The sequence below is a fragment of the Schistocerca cancellata genome, chromosome 1 (assembly GCF_023864275.1).
Source record: "Schistocerca cancellata isolate TAMUIC-IGC-003103 chromosome 1, iqSchCanc2.1, whole genome shotgun sequence".
NCBI classification, from domain to species: domain Eukaryota; kingdom Metazoa; phylum Arthropoda; class Insecta; order Orthoptera; family Acrididae; genus Schistocerca; species Schistocerca cancellata.
In genome coordinates, this window is record NC_064626.1 from 955,306,678 (window position 1) to 955,324,939 (window position 18,262).

The 18,262-nt window shown below is 37.3% G+C and overlaps 1 protein-coding gene across 7 annotated transcripts in view; it reads left to right on the top strand.

Annotated features, from left to right (window-relative positions):
* Positions 1–18,262, top strand: part of LOC126088314 (GATOR complex protein Iml1) — a 579,824-nt gene that overhangs the window by 258,394 nt on the left and 303,168 nt on the right. For all 7 annotated transcript variants that reach the window (XM_049906449.1, XM_049906465.1, XM_049906495.1 and 4 more), the window contains one exon: positions 8,132–8,306. In XM_049906449.1, the coding sequence (XP_049762406.1) occupies positions 8,132–8,306 (175 nt within the window). The remainder of the gene's footprint in view (positions 1–8,131; positions 8,307–18,262) is intronic.

Sequence of the window (18,262 nt, forward strand, 5' to 3'; positions counted from 1 at the left end):
CTTGGTAGGTCTCCGGAGGTAAATGACACCAGATGTCTTAAGCAAAGTTCACACAATTCCCATAAATTATGGACCAATGGTTTGTGAGTGCTGAACTGGCATCTTATAGAATGGTTTGTGAGTGCTGAACTGGCATCTTATAGTATGCCAGATGTGTTCCATTATCTTCAGATCAGACAAATTTGGTGGTGAAGACATTGACATGAGGTAACTGATGAGCTCCTCAAACCACTGTAGAGTGATTCTGGGCTTTTGACATAGATGATTATTATGCAAGACGATGCCAGCACTGTCAGGGGAATATGTCAAACATGACAGGATGCTGGTGGCTACAATGATGATCATGTCTGGGTGCCACTACTTACTATCACAGTTTAGTGGAAGCCCGAGTGAATGTCTCCCTTAGCATAATACTGTCCCCATAGGCCTGTGTTCATAGTGCAGTGCTTTTTTCAAACAGCCATTAATTTGAATGATTATGTGTCTGGACATGGCTATTGACCTGGTTGTAACTAGGAGCATGATTTATTTGATTAGGTGTCTCATTTCCTTCAACAAATTGCCTGTTGTCTTCTGTCTCACATTCTTCAGTCAATGTTTGTTTAATGATTTTTATGATGTTTTACTGGCCAGGTGGCTGGCATTGTCAAAACTTCATCTTCCATTGCTGGTGATGGACTGGAGTCAAGTTTGCAGCTGCAGGTTATATATACCTGCTGTGCCAAAGTCTAAAGTCTTTCCCCTGATCATTACTGCTGTGGTTCTCTCCTTGCTACTTTACAATGGTTATTCATTGCAGCACAGGAATACAGGATCTGTTCACCTTGAGGCTTTCCTCTTTATTGTTGATGTTACTTTCATGTTTGTGGATTTCTTTATCTTTCCAGAACAAGTGGGTGTGATAGCTCTTCTCTATGTCTTTACACTGTGTTTGCTCAGTATGTGACTGATTCCATCTGTCACTCTCAGATTGTATGGCAGGAACACTGTACACGTTGCTCGTCAGAATGCTTTCTAGGTGTAGCGTCTTTCATCTGAGATGCTGCAGTTCACATATTCACCATGTGCATGTTACAAACATATTAATCATGCCCGTTTTCTGGCTCAGGTTGTGCTTTGACAGTTTGTGAAGGTATTGGTATGTGTGTGACTGTTTTTGTTATGCACGGTGACCCAGGTTTTCACCATTCCTTGTAGCTGGTGCATCTAGAAAAGATAGGAGTTGGACATTTTCTACCTCCATGGTAAATTTCATTTTGGGTTGGAGATTAGTCAGGTGTCCAAGGAAGTCGCCGAGTTGTTCCTCACCATTGCTCCACACAAAAAAGTTATCATCAATGTATCTGTACAACCACACCTTAGGTTTACAAGGTGCTAAGTCCAGCAACTGTACTTTGAAATGTTCCATGAAGAAGTGGGCCATGACTGGCCTAAGTGGACTACCCATTGCGATGCTTTCCAGCTTTTTGTATAAGTTGCCATTCCACATGAAATAGTTCCTGATGAAAAATGCTAGAAAGAGCTTCAGGAAAATGGAACTGATATATTCCAGAAAATTATTGAGTAGCCCTGTGGTGAACAAAGAAATAACATAAAAGCTGACCAGGATGTTGTTTGGTCCAAGTTTTAGTTTCTTCAGCTTCTCAATGAAATATCCCAAGTCCTTCCTGTATGTGTTGATCTTTCCCAATTAAGGCTGAAGCAAAGGGCCAAGTGTTTTGCCAGCTCAAATGTTAGTGAGCCAGGAGTGCTTATAAGTACTCTTAATGAAACACTATCCTTATGGATCTTTGGTAATCCATACTGCCGAGCTGGTGGGTCGTCTACGTTGTTCAGTTCTTGTGTACGTTTGCCAACAGAAAAGATGCCTTGATTAACAGATTCATTCTCTGTGAGATCCATTGCAATAGATCTATGCTTCATTTTCAGTATGTGTTCAGTTCTGATATGCCCTCGATCTCCTGTTCGTAATCTTTGGTCTTCATTAAAATGGTCCCATTCCACATTTCATTTCTTCTACAAACAGTTGGAAGGCATCGCCATGAGTAGTCCACTGCATCCAGTCGTGGTTGTCGGTTTTATTGAACGTTTCAAAGCATAGGTGCTAGGCTTGAGACCTTGTGAACCTAAGGTGTTGCAGTACAGATACAGTGATGATACATTTGTTGTGTGGTGTTGTAGTGAAGAACAGCTTGGTGACTTCCTAAGAAACATTAATATTCTCCCTACCATCATAAAGTTTACCATGGAGATAGAAAAGGACCATCAGCTGCTGTTTCTAGACGTGATGGTTATGAGGAATAGTGAAAATGTGGGACACACTGTGTATCAAAAACTGATGCATGAGGACCGGTACCTGCACAAACTGTCAAAGCACCACCCGAGACAGAAAAAGGGCTTGGTTAGTATGCTTGTAATGCATGAAAGATGACTATGTGAATCTCAGATATGAGATGCTACACCTAGAAAGTGTTATGAGGAGTAATGGGTACTCTGTTAGTTGAATAACAAGTGTCATACAATTGAACACTCAGCAAAGTGACACATCAAAAGAAGAAATATCGGATACAGCTTTTCTGCCATATGTTCTGAGTATGACGGGCGGAATCTGTTGTATATTGCACAAACACAGCATAAAGACTATTTATAAATTGACAAGGAAGATCAAAGAGCAACACGTATTGGCAAAAGAAAAAAGGGACCCAGTTGGAATGTCGGGAATAACCACATACCATGTATTTGTGGGGGAATCTGTGGTGGAATGACTGGGTGATCAATCGACACCAGAATCACTGAACATAAGTGGCATTGCAGACTGCAACAAGTGAGAAATAAGGTGTGGCAGAGCAAGTGTGCTGTGAGACTGAACATACAGTAAAATTTGCCATTACAGAAGTTCTTGCTGTGGAGATGAATTTTCACTCCTGCTTATTCAGGGAAACTATAGAAGTCCACAAACATGACAATAACTTGAACAAGGAATAGGAAAACCTCAAAATAAATGATCATTGCAGGTAGAAAGGGGAGAACTACAGTGGCAATGACCAAAAAAAAGCCCTGGTATATTGGCATGCAAGGTTCATATAATCTGCAGCTGCAAGCCTGACTCCAGTCCGCAACCAGCGATGGAGGGTTAAGTTTTGACAATGTCAGCAACTCAAGCTGGCGAAACATCAAAAAAATTATCAAAGAAACATTGACTGCAGAGCCCAAGGTAGAAGCCAATAGGCAATTTGTCAGCTAGTGACCACAAGACTCTTAACTTATAAATTTTGTATGTTTCCATTGGCCCGTGGTACAATATGTTTACATTGGCCCGTGGTACAATATTGCTGATCTGCTGTTCACTGTAATTTTAACTAAAAAGTCATTGTATGAACATGGTTACACTTAAGATTCCTCTGCTGCAGAGCCCCATGTTTAACAATGTGCTCTGAGTGGTGTGTCCTGAAGCACTTGTACCTGCACCAGCATTGTACTCCGTCATCAGATTTGCCAGAGATCATTGACTGCATTGCTTTACAGGGTGGGTAGTACTCTGACATCCACATTCTATAATGAGGCAAGGATGTTAAACATCTTGTTACGTTTCATAGTTATTCAACCACTTTCAGTAAGTAGTCATGACAGCAGCATGTCAACAGCCAACCAACTTATCTCCAGATATGGAAGAGAAACTGCAGCTGCTTGTAGAGGTATCCAGGCAAATACAAGATGCATACACAAAGGAAATGCCGAAATTGAGCAAAACTGTGACTAAAGGAGCGAAGCCCAGTGATGCATTTGTTGTGGTGCAGATAGAGAACTCTGATGCCTAGGAGTTTTAGGACACTTGTTATGCTGCTCGGAGCCCGAAGTTTGACACTGGTGGGATGCCCATACAATCCAGTAAAGAGTTTGCCTAGCCACATGTGGCTTTGCTCAGTACAGTCACTCTGGTCCCAGAGAATGTTATTTTAGCTTCAGCTGGCCCCCAGCAGCTTGTATGACCTGCTGGATGATTGCCGCAGATACACTGATATGAAGGTACCGTGGATTGACAACAGGCTGTGCTTGTTGGACAAGGGCACACACATGTATCTGCTTTATTTTGATGAATAATTCTGCCTATCTTGTTGTGGCCACCTTCACCTCCGATGAACTCCTGTAGTTCCCATCAGCCCACCAAACGCACAGTATGTGGGTGGCAGAACAGCCACACCCTCCTGATGACAGAAAGAGTGGCTCCCCAGCTCCTAGTAGCATCTGTATCTCTCCAGACTATTATGTATTTGGTGACTGCAGACATAATAATTGAATTATAAAACTGATAAAACTACATTAAATAATAGATGCAATGGCTCTACTTCATGCATAACATTTAATAACATCTAGCACATTTATAGTGGAGTCCAATATGCAGGTGCAGTGTTACCTGTTTAAAAGAAATCTATTACACATAGTAAGATGACACCACAGATTTAGTTATGTGCACATTGTAATTACAGTCTCTCAATGTGAAGTCAAATGAGTTTGTCTTGCACAATTACAGTATTGTTTATCAGTGAAAATATGAGAGTATTCTCACCATTTGACCATTGACCATTTAGATGATTGTATCTAGTAACACTCTCTCTCTCTCTCTCTCTCTCTCTCTCTCTCTCTCTCTCTCTCTCACTTGATCAGAACTTATTCCATGAGGTAAAACGAGATGTCGAACAGATATGCTTTTAGTTGTGTTTGAAGTTAATTTTATTGTGTATTAAATTCCTTCCATCACTGATTAAGTGGTCAAAGATTTTTATGGTAGAATACTGAACTCCTTTCTTCTCACACTAAGATTGAGTGAAGGACAGTGTAAGTAATTTTTTCTTTTAATATTATATTCATGAATGTTGATTTTATTTTCAAATTGTGATTGGTTTGTTGACTACAAATTTTCTAAAGGTGTAAATTTAGTTGGAAACCTTTCTCAATACGTGTAACTATTTAAAGAAATGTCTGCAAGAGATTTTAGAGTGGACACTACAAATTATCTTTATTACATGATACTGTGTATCAAATAGTTTCTTTCTCAATGATAACTTTCTCCAGAATATGATGCCAGAAGACATCAGTGGATGAAAGTAAGAAAAGTAAGCCAACATTTTAATGTTTTTGCCGGTTCAATTTCCTGAATATAGAATATCATTATTTATTGATTAACTCTCATGTATTACTTCTGAAGGTGTAGTCAGGCTATGTACTGCCTTTTATTTAACTTCAGTGAAAGTCCATTTGCAGAGAACTGGTTTTTAGTTTTCAAGAAAGTGCTCTTTATGTTTTCAAGTGTTGTAATTTTTTCATTAGGCTTGATTATAATATTTTTTCACTAGCAAAGAGAACTGTTTCTGTTTTTTGGATATATGATGGCAGATTTATATACAACAAGAGCAGGAGTGGATCCAGTATTGATTCCTGTGGCACACGTGTAGTAATAATTGCCTGTTCTTTTTTGCTGTATGCAGTCCTGGGTTTCTCAGTGCTACACCCTACATATTTTTAACTACCAACAAGACCTCTCACACCATAATATATGAGCTACACAATTAAATGGTTTTTATAAGTCATTGACAGTGTTTTGTCATTTAAATTTTGCATAATCTGATTCATCTACTGAAAAACGGCATGTTCTGTGGAGGGACTACTTTGAAACATAAACTGATATAACTATGTGTGTTACTTTGAGGTAGTTTTGTTACAGTTCTCGTCCATATAATCTTCTTCAATACCTTATAGGCGGTGGTAAGCTGAGAAACTGGTCAGTAATTATTAATATCTGTGTTACTACCTTTCTTGTTCTGGAGTCTTACAATAGCCTAAGTTGTTCATTCAAAAAGTTGTGAGACTGATATCATTCCTCACATATTAGTGCCATCAGTGCAGAAACTATGGTGGCAGCTTGAACTAACAAATGTAAAGTACAGGTTTACATTTGACCAGTCATTTGGGAACAGGCAGTGTTGAGTAGGGGACATGTGGCCCTAGTGTGCCAACATTGTTACTTCACCAATCGGAATGTAGTAATATCTCTAAATGAAGTGCTCAAGACATTCTCCTGAATGTTTTGTAGAGGAGAGAAGTATGTGCAAAGTTTGTACCACATACTTTGACTCCCAAACAAAATGACAATACATGGACTGGACCAAAATTTAAAACCCAAACAATTTGTTTGTGGAAAAAAAATCATCACTGATCAAGAGACTTATTATCATTAATACGAACTTGTTATAAAATGACAAAATGCAGAAATTCACATGAAGAGTCAACACTTTCATGACAACTGTGTGTGTGTGTGTGTGTGTGTGTGTGTGTGTGTGTGTGTGTGAGCGCGCGCTGGGGGGGGGGGGTGGGGGGGATGGGGGGGGGGGTGAAGTACTGCATGATGTGTGACTAAATACATGGTTTATGTGTAGAGAACAATATTTTAGTAATTTTCCTGAGATGTTATCAACCCCATGAGGGTTTTTTGTTTTGAGGCAATTAATTAGATTCTTAAGTGCCATTGCTGTGGCATGACATAATTGCAATTTCCCTCAATGTTTGTCCTGTTGACACGTTTATTGCAAGTATTTTGTTGTTTTGTTCATGGAACAGTCCACGTCAATCTTCTGAGCTATTCCTAGGAAGACTCTCCTCCAGAATCACAGCTTAACTGAGAATGGGGGAATGTCAGATATGCTACCTGATAATATGTGATTACCTGATACTCTTGTTATTTATCTACACAAATGAAAATCAATGATACTAAAAAATTACCATAAACTGTAATGCTAGTTAAGAAAAGACCTTTTTATTCATGTGTAAAAGTCATCAATGTGCTGATTGTTAATGAAGCAATTTGATATACTTCGTATCTCTTATTGCCTTGAAATTAGGTAAAAAAATAAGAAAAATAAAGGGGGGGGCGCAATATCCCAGTTTCTCGTCACATGCATCGTATCATGATTTTCTGGCTGTGTTGTACAAAAATTGAAGTATTCTCTAAATGTAATCAACAACATTGTCATGTCACATTTATAGGACATTTGTAATTTGATAAGTTGAGGATCAACTATGGAGGAAACAACAAAGAGTAAAGAAATAAAAACAGATTTTACATGTGTGTCTGAAAATCAAAACAGAATACTGTCCAAAAATATTCAGTAAAATAGTTGTAGATACAAGGATGGAAACTGAAAATTTAAGAGTGTACCATATTATTCGCTTCTCAAATCGCCTGAATTTATGGTTAATAGGTCGAAGATCACTGCTAGTTAAGATACGTTCCAAGTAAAATTTTATATGATGTCCTTACATATCAGATTACCATTAATGTTGTTAATAGTTGATATGGAAAATACAGTGGCTTTGACAGGTGTTTTACTAGGTATGTGCTCTGTTGTCAAAATTACAGTGAGACAGAATGGGTAAACTTAAGTTAGCTGCAGGAAATGGCATTTCTTGTAGTGCAGATGGAAACAAAGTAAAAAATACTAATGTTTCTTTTTCCTTTCCAGTCTTCATTGATCAATTTTTCTTCCTTTCTGAAGTAAGAACATACAAATTCCATAAATTGCAATTGATTTTTTTTTTTTTTGTACAGTATATCTGCAGCATTCAGAATTTTGCCCTTGTAGAATTAATTGCTGACCAGCCATTTTGTCTGTCTCTCTAATTTTTTAACTGTTTTCTAACTTAATTTTCTGTTTGGTATGAAAGTTTTTTCATTTTTTAGTATTATGTGTCACATTGTTTTAACTTTGCCTTGAGTCTCAAGAAATTTAAGAACTTTTATTAACCACATAAAACAAATTCATAACTTGCAATTCTTTTGTTGTTGGATTTTGTTGATTCAGACATCAAGGAGATGTGAGATGGATTTATTACTATTATTCATCAAGTGAATGATTTAAGAGCTTTTATTAACTTCACAAAACAAACTTGGAGATTGTGATTCTTCCAGTGCTTGTGATGTTATCAAGGTCGTAAAAGATGATATTATTAACATTATTCTTCTTGTAGGAGGAAGAGACTTATTTTTTGTACAATGATTTGTGTAACTGTGTTGTTTGTTGCTTTTGCTTTTTTATTAGATATCATCTCTATGTACTATTTTTGTATTATTTTTCAGACATCCTTATCATCCGTTCAAAGTTCATTACCGCTACCGGTTTCATGCCCCACATCATGACACATATGAAATTTCTTGGGTGTCTTTCACAACAGAAAAACTGGAGACATACAATTGGAATTATTTAGACCATTACATATGCACTAGAGGAGATGTTGATTTTGCTCTTGTTGAGGTAGGTATAAACAACCAGGTATTTAAGTTCTTTTTCCATGTTTGTAAAAAAAGAAAAAGAAATAAAATAAAAATAAAAATACATTATTTTACACTTGACACAAACTTGAGGTGGTATATAATGTTAATGATTTACATTTATTATTAAATTTGTTTTTTCTTTTATATTCACTATGCACTTATCCATTAGTTTTAATGTTTGAATATTTCTGTGATACAAGGTTATTAAAATGACTGGAATTTATATTGATTTATTGTAAATTAGGGGTATTGGTAGTCAAAAGAGAAATAGCAAATGAGAAAGGCTAAAGGCAATGCAAATGTGGAAATAATTGTATAGAAAATGCAAAATGGCCAGAGGAGGAAAGCAAAGCTATAAAAACAATCATGACCATGGAAAAGAAGGATGCTGCATTTGAGATTTAGGAAAATCTTTGGAGAAAAGAGAAGAAGCTGTATGAATATAATGACCGCAAATGGCAACTGGAAGATGGAAGGAAAATGTGTAACTATTATTTAATTGAAAGAAATTGGGTGATAATATTATGGAAAGGGAGGAAATTAGTGAAGATAAGAGGAGCTGGAATGGACAACATTTACTCAGAATTATTGAGATTTATGGGAGAACCAACTTTAAAAAAAGGTGTTCCACCTGGCTAAATACCGTTTAATTCCAAAAAGAATGTACTTGTAATAAATTATTAAAGAAAGTAAAATTGACAGAAGTGAGTATTACTGATCCACCAGTTTAATACTTCAGGGTTGCAAAATACTAACAGAGGAATGGAACAACTGGTAGGTGCCCACCTGTGAAGGATCAGTTTGGGTTCATACAAAATGGAGGAACACATAAGGCAATACTAACCCCACTATCTATCTTGAAAGATAGATTTTAATAGGGCAAACCTACGTTTGTAGCATTTGTAGATTTAGGCAAAAAGGGTGGAGGGGGGGGGGAGGGGGAGGCGAGAGCACTCTAAGGTGCTTACTACAATATATTCTTTGTAATGCTGCAGTTGTCAGATGGAATATAAAAGAGGGAAAAAGTTATCTAAAACTTACAAAGAAAACAGACTACAGTTAGAAGAGCCAAAGGATGTATAAGATAGGCATTAATTGAAAATGGGGTGAGAGAGATTTGTCGTCAATCCCCCAACCTGTAAAGGAAGCCAAGGAGCAATTTGGCAATGGGGTTAAAGTTCAGTGAGAAGAAATAAAAACCTTAACATTTGCCAGTGATATTGTAATTCTTATCAGAAAGGAAAAAGGACTTGGAAGATCAGTTGAATGGAATGGATAATGTCTTGAAATGAAGGTGTATGTGGAACACTGACAAAAGTAAAACAAATGTAATTAGCTCAGTCAACAAAGCCAAAAAAAGGTTGACTGAATCAGAAATCATATAGTCACAAATATTTGTACAGTGGTAGGAGGGAGTGCCATAAACAACATAATCAAAAATCCTTGACAAAGTAATGTAATTGTATAGATAAAAAGATCTACAGACCCATTGGCAGCAGGAGAACACACTCACATAAAGGTTTAACTTATGCAAGCTTTTATAGCCAGTGGCCTCTACATCTACATCTACATCTACATTTATACTCCGCAAGCCACCCAACGGTGTGTGGCGGAGGGCACTTTACGTGCCACTGTCATTACCTCCCTTTTCTGTTCCGGTCGCGTATGGTTCGCGGGAAGAACGACTGTCTGAAAGCCTCCGTGCACGCTCGAATCTCTCTAATTATTAGCTACACCGCGATGCACAGTGCCTCTCTTGCAGAGTCCGCCACTTGAGTTTGCTAAACATTTCCATAACGCTATCACGGTTACCAAATAATCCTGTAACGAAACACGCCGATCTTCCTTGGATCTTCTCTATCTCCTCCGTCAACCCGATCTGGTACGTATCCCACACTGATGAGCAACACTCAAGTATAGGTCAAACGAGTGTTTTGTAAGCCACCTCCTTTGTTGATGGACTACATTTTCTAAGGACTCTCCCAATGAATCTCAACCTGGTACCCGCCTTACCAACAATTAATTTTATATGATCATTCCACTTCAGATCATTCCGCATGCATACTCCCAGATATTTTACAGAAGTAACTGCTCCCAGTGTTTGTTCTGCTATCATATAATCATACAATAAACGATCCTTCTTTCTTTGTATTTGCAATACATTACATTTGTCTATGTTAACGGTCAGTTGCCACTCCCTGCACCAAGTGCCTATCCGCTGCAGATCTTCCTGCATTTCGCTACAATTTTCTAATGCTGCAACTTCTCTGTATACTACAGCATCATCCGCGGAAAGCCACATGGAACTTCCAGCATGATTAGGGAAGTCTTTCCTTCTTATCGGACCCAACCCGAGGTTCTGGGTGACTTTTCATAACTGTACCCCTTTTCCTAAACCCCTTCAGTCCATTTACTTCACCCCTCTTCCTTCTCCTTTAACCCTTCTGCCAGAAGGAGTACACTGGTTCCAAAAGCTTCATCTGGCAGAAGGGTTGAAGGGGAAGGAAGAGGGGTGAAGGAAAATGACTGGAGAGGTTTAGGGAAAGGGGCACCGTTTGGTAAAGTGTCCCTGAACCCTGGGTCAATGGAGACTTATCGGACGGCATGATTAGGGTAGTCTTTCCTTTTTATCGGACCCAACCTGAGGTTCTGGGTGACTTTTCATAACTGTACCCCTTTTCCTAAACCTCTTCAGTCCATTTACTTCACCCCTCTTCCTTCTCCTTTAACCCTTCTGCCAGGGTTAACTCTTAATTGCTCTTGAAAACTTATGTAGTGGTTTCACATAAATGAACCATGTACTGAAAATAAATGTATGCTTCATTCATAGAATGGATAACATAAAACTGCTGTCAGTCATAATGTCCAGCCTCAAGTCTCAACATTGAATGAATGAATGAATGAATATTCATTGAACATTTCATTTATAATTTCAGAAATCATCTGCATTATTAAAGTTTTTTTATAGAATTCACAAAGGTTGTACTTAATGCTCTTGAAAAGGTGAGTGTGCCACAGGCATATTTTTGGATCTTTCTAAGACCTTTGATACAGTTGACCACAAGATTCTAGTAAATGAATTAGAAGCATTAGGAATAAGAGGGGTAGCTAATGACTGGTTTCCATCATACCTAGCAGTTACGGTACAAAGAGTAGAGACAACACATACTTCAGATACATCTAAACTTTTACTAAAACACTTATCAGAACCAAAATACAATAATATAGGGGTTCCGCAAGGTAGCATATTAGGACCAATACTGTTCCTGACATACATCAATGACTTTCCCAGTAGCGTTACTCATGGTGAAAAAATTATAATTGCTGATAGCATATTATAGTCAGTGAGAAAATGAGAACTCTTTGAAGAGAAAGCAAATGAAGCTCTCAAGGAAGTTGATGATTGGTCAATAAGTAATAAAGTGACATTGAACATAAAGAAAACTAATACCATGAATTTCAGTTTGAAGAGGGGAAATTGCAATGTTAAATCAAATGTAATGGCATCTCTATAAATTATGTAACAAATGCAAAATTTCTAGAAATGAGTATTAATTCTCAGTTGAAGTGAAGTGGTGTGAACACACAAAGGTACTTGAAAACAGAATGTCATCAGCACGTTATACCCTTAGAATCATATCATCAGTATGTAACATGCAGTGTCTTTTAGTTACATACTATTCATATGTACACTCATTTCTTAGCTATGGCATTCTTTTTTAGGGAACAAATGCACAAAATATGAAGACAGTTTTTCAAACTCCAGAAAAGAGCCATAAGAACCATAACCAAAAATGGTAGTTGAGCTCATTGTAAAGAACTGTTTAAAAAACTGAGGATTTTAACTACTCTGTGAGAATACATTTACCAGTCAGTTGTACACATCATAGATAACATTTGTAATTACTGCACAAACAGTTCTGTCCATGACCATGGGACAAGACTCAACTCACATTTGCAAAGAAAAAATAAACATGAAGCTCAAAGCAGTATTTTCTGCCAAGGAATAAAACTGTACAACAAATTTCCAAAAGAGATAAAAGAAATCGCAAAAATACACTTATTTAAAAAGGCAGCTAAAAAGTACCTGTTATGCAATACATTGAAGAATTACTTAGATAAAACAGAGTAGGGGTTTGGTAAAAAAAAAGTTGTACAAATAAATAATAATAATGATTATAAAACATCCTACATTCCACATAACATCTTCACATTAAGTTTTTTCCTTCTTTTTTTTCTTTTCCAGAAAAACTTACACCCAAGCTATGCATTGGACAATAATAACACTTCTTCTTTCTGAGCTCAACATCTCACTCATTATAGAGGGATGCTAACTCAGTTTTTCAATATAGCAAATGGACAGTTGTGGTACAGAAAATGGCCCAGAGATCACCTGTGTGTGTGTGTGTGTGTGTGTGTGTGTGTTTGTTTGTGTGTGTGTGTAGGGAGTGAAGTGTTAGGAAACAATGTGTGTATAGTGTGTGCAGTGAGTGATAGTGAGATATGAGTGAACATTGTGGCATTACATTATTTAATAAGTTATTTGTAAAAAAGGTATTGTATACCAGGTGTAAATCTAATGATTGTCTCTAACTAGAAGCCTGTAAATGTATGTGTATACGAATTAGCTTATTTTAAATTGGTGTAAACTTGTAAATATTTTGGCATGTCCTATATCCTTGTAAAAAGAGATCTGCAGATGAATAAAGCTGCTGCTGCTGCTGCTACTACTACTACTACTACTACTTCTACTACTAGCTTCTGAAGACATCTACACCTCTTCAAAGTAGGTCAGCAATGCCGAGAGCTTCTATATTTGCACCCAAGCAGGCACTTTCTCTCGTGAATTTGCTGTGATCGCTGTCTTATCTTGAAAGACATGCATCACCCCACATCATGATGTGCCACACACAAATAAAACTACAGAACCACACAATATCTGTGCTCTCACCTATGACACTTTATTGTATGGTTTTAATTCTCAAGTATAATATGTTGGTATGAAGATATAGGGACACATCACTCTTCTGGAGTGCCATGTGTCACCACACAGTCTAGTATTTCTTATAAAACTACAGAACATACAAGGGCTACCTGGAAAGTAAACTTTGTTTTTATGTTGCATGGTTAGTTGCAGGGCGAACAGGACAGTAGATACACTGACTCATGCAGTAGGTCGTTCTGCTTAGAACGGCACTAGTGAGAAACCCATGCAGCTTCTTAATTGCCTTGTAGCCATTGAGTGTTAGCACTCCAATTAGAAATTCCACTGTATGTGAAATCCATTGTGTTTTATTATTTTTACCAGCAAAAAATGTGAAAACTGTACAGCATAAATTTATACTGTAAAGAGACCAAATATGTTGAGTAAAACTGCTGTGATTTAGTGATATCATTTATTTAAGAGAATAGAGATGAATGTATGTGATGTGATGATGTGTGACAGAAACCTATATAAACTGCAACAGTGATGTTGACCTCATTGTCTGGGGGATGAAAACTGAAAACAGTTTCAGTTGCTTTAATTAGTAAACATAATGAAATTGTTTCTGATGTATTGTGTTGTTGTTGTGGTCTTCAGTCGAAAGACAGGTTTGATGCAGCTCTCCATGCTACTCTATCCTGTGTGAGCCTCTTCATCTCGGAATAACTACCGCAACCTACATCCATCAGAATCTGTTTATTGTATTCATCTCTTGGTCTCCCTCTACAGTTTTTACCTCCCATGCTTCCCTCCAGTACTAAACTGGTGATCCTTTGCTGTCTCAGAATGTGCCCTATCAGCTAGTCTTCAACATTCTTCCTAGAACCACATTCTTCTATTCTCTTTCTGAATAAACAGTTTGTCATCCATGTTTCACTTGCATACATGGCTGCACAAGACAAATAAGAAAAGACTTCTTAACACACAAATCTGTATTCGATGTTAGCAAATTTCTCTTCTTCGGAAATGCTTTTGTTGCCTTTGCCAGTCTACATTTTTTAATCTACCTACTTCGGCCATGATCAGTTGTTTTGCTGCCCCAACAGCAAAACTTGTGTACTACTTTAAGTGTCTAATTTCTTAATAAGATTCCCTTAGTATTACCTGATTTAATTCAGTTCCATTATCCTTGTTTCACTTTGTTATCTTCAACTTATATCTTCCTTTCAAGACTCTGTCCATTCCATTCAGCTGCTCTTTCAATTCCTTTGCTGTCTCTGACAGAATTATAATGTCATCGGCAAACCTCAAAGTTGTTATTTCTTCTCCTTTAACTTTAATCCATACTCCAAACTTTTTTTTTGTTTCTCTTAAAAGCCTGTTTAATGTAACATTAAATAACATCGGGGTAGGCTACAATGCTGTCTCACTCAACCACTGCTTCCCTTTCATGCCCCTTAACTCTTATAACTGCCGTCTGGTTTCTGTCAAGTTGCAAGTAGCCTTTTGTTCCTTGTATTTTACCCCAGTTACATTCAGAATTTCGAAGATAGTATTCCAGTCAACATTGTCAAAGGCTTTCTCTAAGTCTACAAATGCTATAAACATAGATTTGCCTTTCTTCAACCTATCTGCTAAGATAAGTTGTAGGGTCAATATGGCCTCACGTGTTCATTCATTTCCCTGGAATCCAAACTGATCCTCTCCGAGGTCGTCGTCTACCAGTTTTTCCATTCCTCTGGAAAGAGTTCATATTAGTATTTTGCAAGCCTGACTTATTAAACTGATATTTTCACACCTCTCAGCAACTGCTTCCTTTGGAATTGGAATTATTATATTGTTCATGAAGTCTGAGAGTATTTCGCCTGTTTCATACATCCTGCACACCAGATGGCTGTCTCTCCCAAGGCTATCGGTAGTTCTGACGGAATATTGTCTACCCCTGGGGTCTTATTTCAACTTGGATCTTTCAAAGCCCTGTCAAATTCTCACTGTATAGACCTTCTATATACTCCTTCCACCTCTCAGCTTCCCCTTCTTTGCTTAGGATTGGTTTCCTACGTGAGCTCTTGATTTTCATGTAGCTTCTCCTCTTTTCCTGTATGTGGTATCTATATTTTCCCTAGTGAAATATGCTTAAAATGCTTACATTTGCTCTCCAGCCATTTCGATTTAGCAATTTTGCACTTCATGTCAGTATCATTTTTTAAATATTTGTATTCTCTTTCGCCTGCTTCATTTGCTGCATTTTTATATTTCCTCCTTTCGTCAGTTAAAGTCAATATATATTGTGATATCCAAGGATTTCTATAAGACCTTGTCTTTTTACCTATTTGATACACTGCTGCCTTTATTGTTTTATCTCTTGAAGCTACCCATTCCTTTTCTACTGTAGTCCATTGACAGTTCTAGTCTAACGCTCCCTCTGAAACTATCAACAATCTCAGGATCTATCAAATTGCCCTTGTCCCATATACATTGTTCAGTTTTAATCTGGAGTTCATAACCAGTAAATTGTGGCCAGAGTCCACATCTGCCTCTGGAAATGTCTTACAGTTTAAAACCTGGTTCATAAATCTCTGTCTTACCATTATGTAATCAATCTAAAATCTTTCTGTGTCTCAGGTCTCTTCCACATATAAGCCTTCTCTTATGATTCTTAAACCAAGTGTTAGTGATGATTAAATTACACTCTGTGCAAAATTCTGCCAGGCAGCCCTTCTTTCATTCCTTTTTCCCATTTCATTTTTGCCTACTATTTTTCCTTCTCATTCTTTTCCCACTATTGAGTTCCAGTTCCCCATCACAAATAAATTTTCATCTCTCTTAGATATCTAAATAATTTCCCTTATCTTATCATACATTCCTTCAATCTCATCATCATCTGCAGAGCCAGTTGGCATATGAACTTGTACAACTGTGGTTGGCATGGGCTTTGTGCCTGCCTTTGCAATGATAATGCATTCACTGTGCTGTTAATAGTAGCTTATCCACATTACTGTTTTCTTATTCATTATTAACCCTTTCCTGCGTTATCCCTATTTGATTTTGTATTTATAGTCCTATATTTACCTGACCAGAAGTCCTGTTTGTTTTGCCACTGAACATCACTAATTCTCACTACTTCTAACGTCAACCTATCCATTTCCCTTTTTAAATCTTCTTACCTAGCTGCACAATTAAGGGATCTAACATTCCACACTTCGATCTATAGAAGTTTTGCTTCTCCTGAAGTGGACATCCTCCTGAGTAGTCCTTGCACACAGATCCTCATGGGGGCTATTGTACCTCCACATTATTTTACCCAAGAGGACACCATCATTATTTAACCATACAGCAGAGCTGCATGCCCTCAGTAAGAAATTACAGCTGTAATTTCCCCTTGCTTTCAGCTGTTCACAGTACCAGCACAGCAAGGCCATTTTGGTTGATGTTAAAAGACAAGATCAGTCAATCATCCAGGCTCTTGCCCCTGCAACTACTGAAAAGACTGATAACCCTCTTCGGGAAACACACATTTGTCTGGCCTCTCAACAGACACCTCTCCGTTGTGGTTGCACCCATGGTATGGCTATCTGTATTGCTCGATGGCAAGTCCATGGTTCATGGGGAGCTGATGTTGTAATCAGATTTAAGTAATATTAGATTATACATAGGTGCTGATTCTGATTTCAGACATTTATCTCATTGGCGGCATACATTGAGAACAGGGGCTCCAAGGGGGTAACATTTTGGTAAAACCGGTTCTCAATGATGCATAAAGTCAAATTTTTCATGAAAAAATGTGGTAATGATCTACTATTACTGCGTTAGCGTTGTTAAAGTTCACTATCAACACTGATGAAAAGAAATGCAAGTTTGATAGGCACAGTAAGCAGCGATCCTAATTGTTGATCAGCATTGAAATAAGCAGAGTTCCCAGTAGCAAACTGAGTTAAAGTTAGAATCAAGGCACGTAAATCCAAGTCTGATCTGGCCTAACTCATGAAAAATGTAAGACACACTGAACTACCCAACCATTGCAGATTTCTCTTAAGTTCCCTCTGAACTATTTGCAGAATGTTTTCAAGTACCAAGACTTATCATCAGAGAAAACTAAGTCCAAAAGTACATTGCTAGACCACCGCCCAAACTGCCATAGATCTTGCTTGTACAACTCCATTCACAACAATGCTCTTGATGCTAGATGACAACTGCCTTTTATAAGTTTGGTACCCCCTTCCCTGGAAATTCCAAGCATCTGTATCACTTAACAACTCTAAGAGCAATCACCAGCCTTATTTACAATTCTTTATACAATAATGGAATCTTAAATGTGGATGACCATTAGGTGTGTCCTAAAAATCTGAATAAAATGACATATTAATATGATTCTACATAAGGTAGTCTACGTGCGAATTAAAGTTAAACAAATGCATATTTTAATTGCATTGATCAAATTCAGTTTTTGCTCTCTTTGCATTGAATAATTGTACAAACACGTGACATTTCATTCTCACAGTAATTGGCAAGCTATTTCCACTGCTGCAATTAGAATTAATTTAACACTGTTCATCTTTAAATTAATTGTAAAACCAAACAAAATAATAAACAATTAGTTAAAATAACAAAGAAACACAGAATTCTTATAAACTTAATATTGTCAGTGATGTGTTTGTATGTCTACCAACTCATACTGCCTTTCTGGTAGTGTAACTGCTTTACTCTGTAAAATATTCTGTTTTAATCAAATATCAAATTAAATGTTTCCCAATGGGTTATTGTTTAAGTAATAGACTTTTAGGTAGCTCCGTCAATACTTACTGATGCCCACTACTAAATGATAGGTTGATCTCTTTGGCGCAATTAAAATTATACTAGTTATTAATTATTTACTATACTTACATTAAAGGAATTTTCTTGATGCTGTAACTTCTCTTACAATCATTTCCGTAGTATATCCACCAATTTGTCCTTTTCTCATCTTTAAAACTGTGTACTGTTTTTTACTGTAATGACAATGGTTTACACTG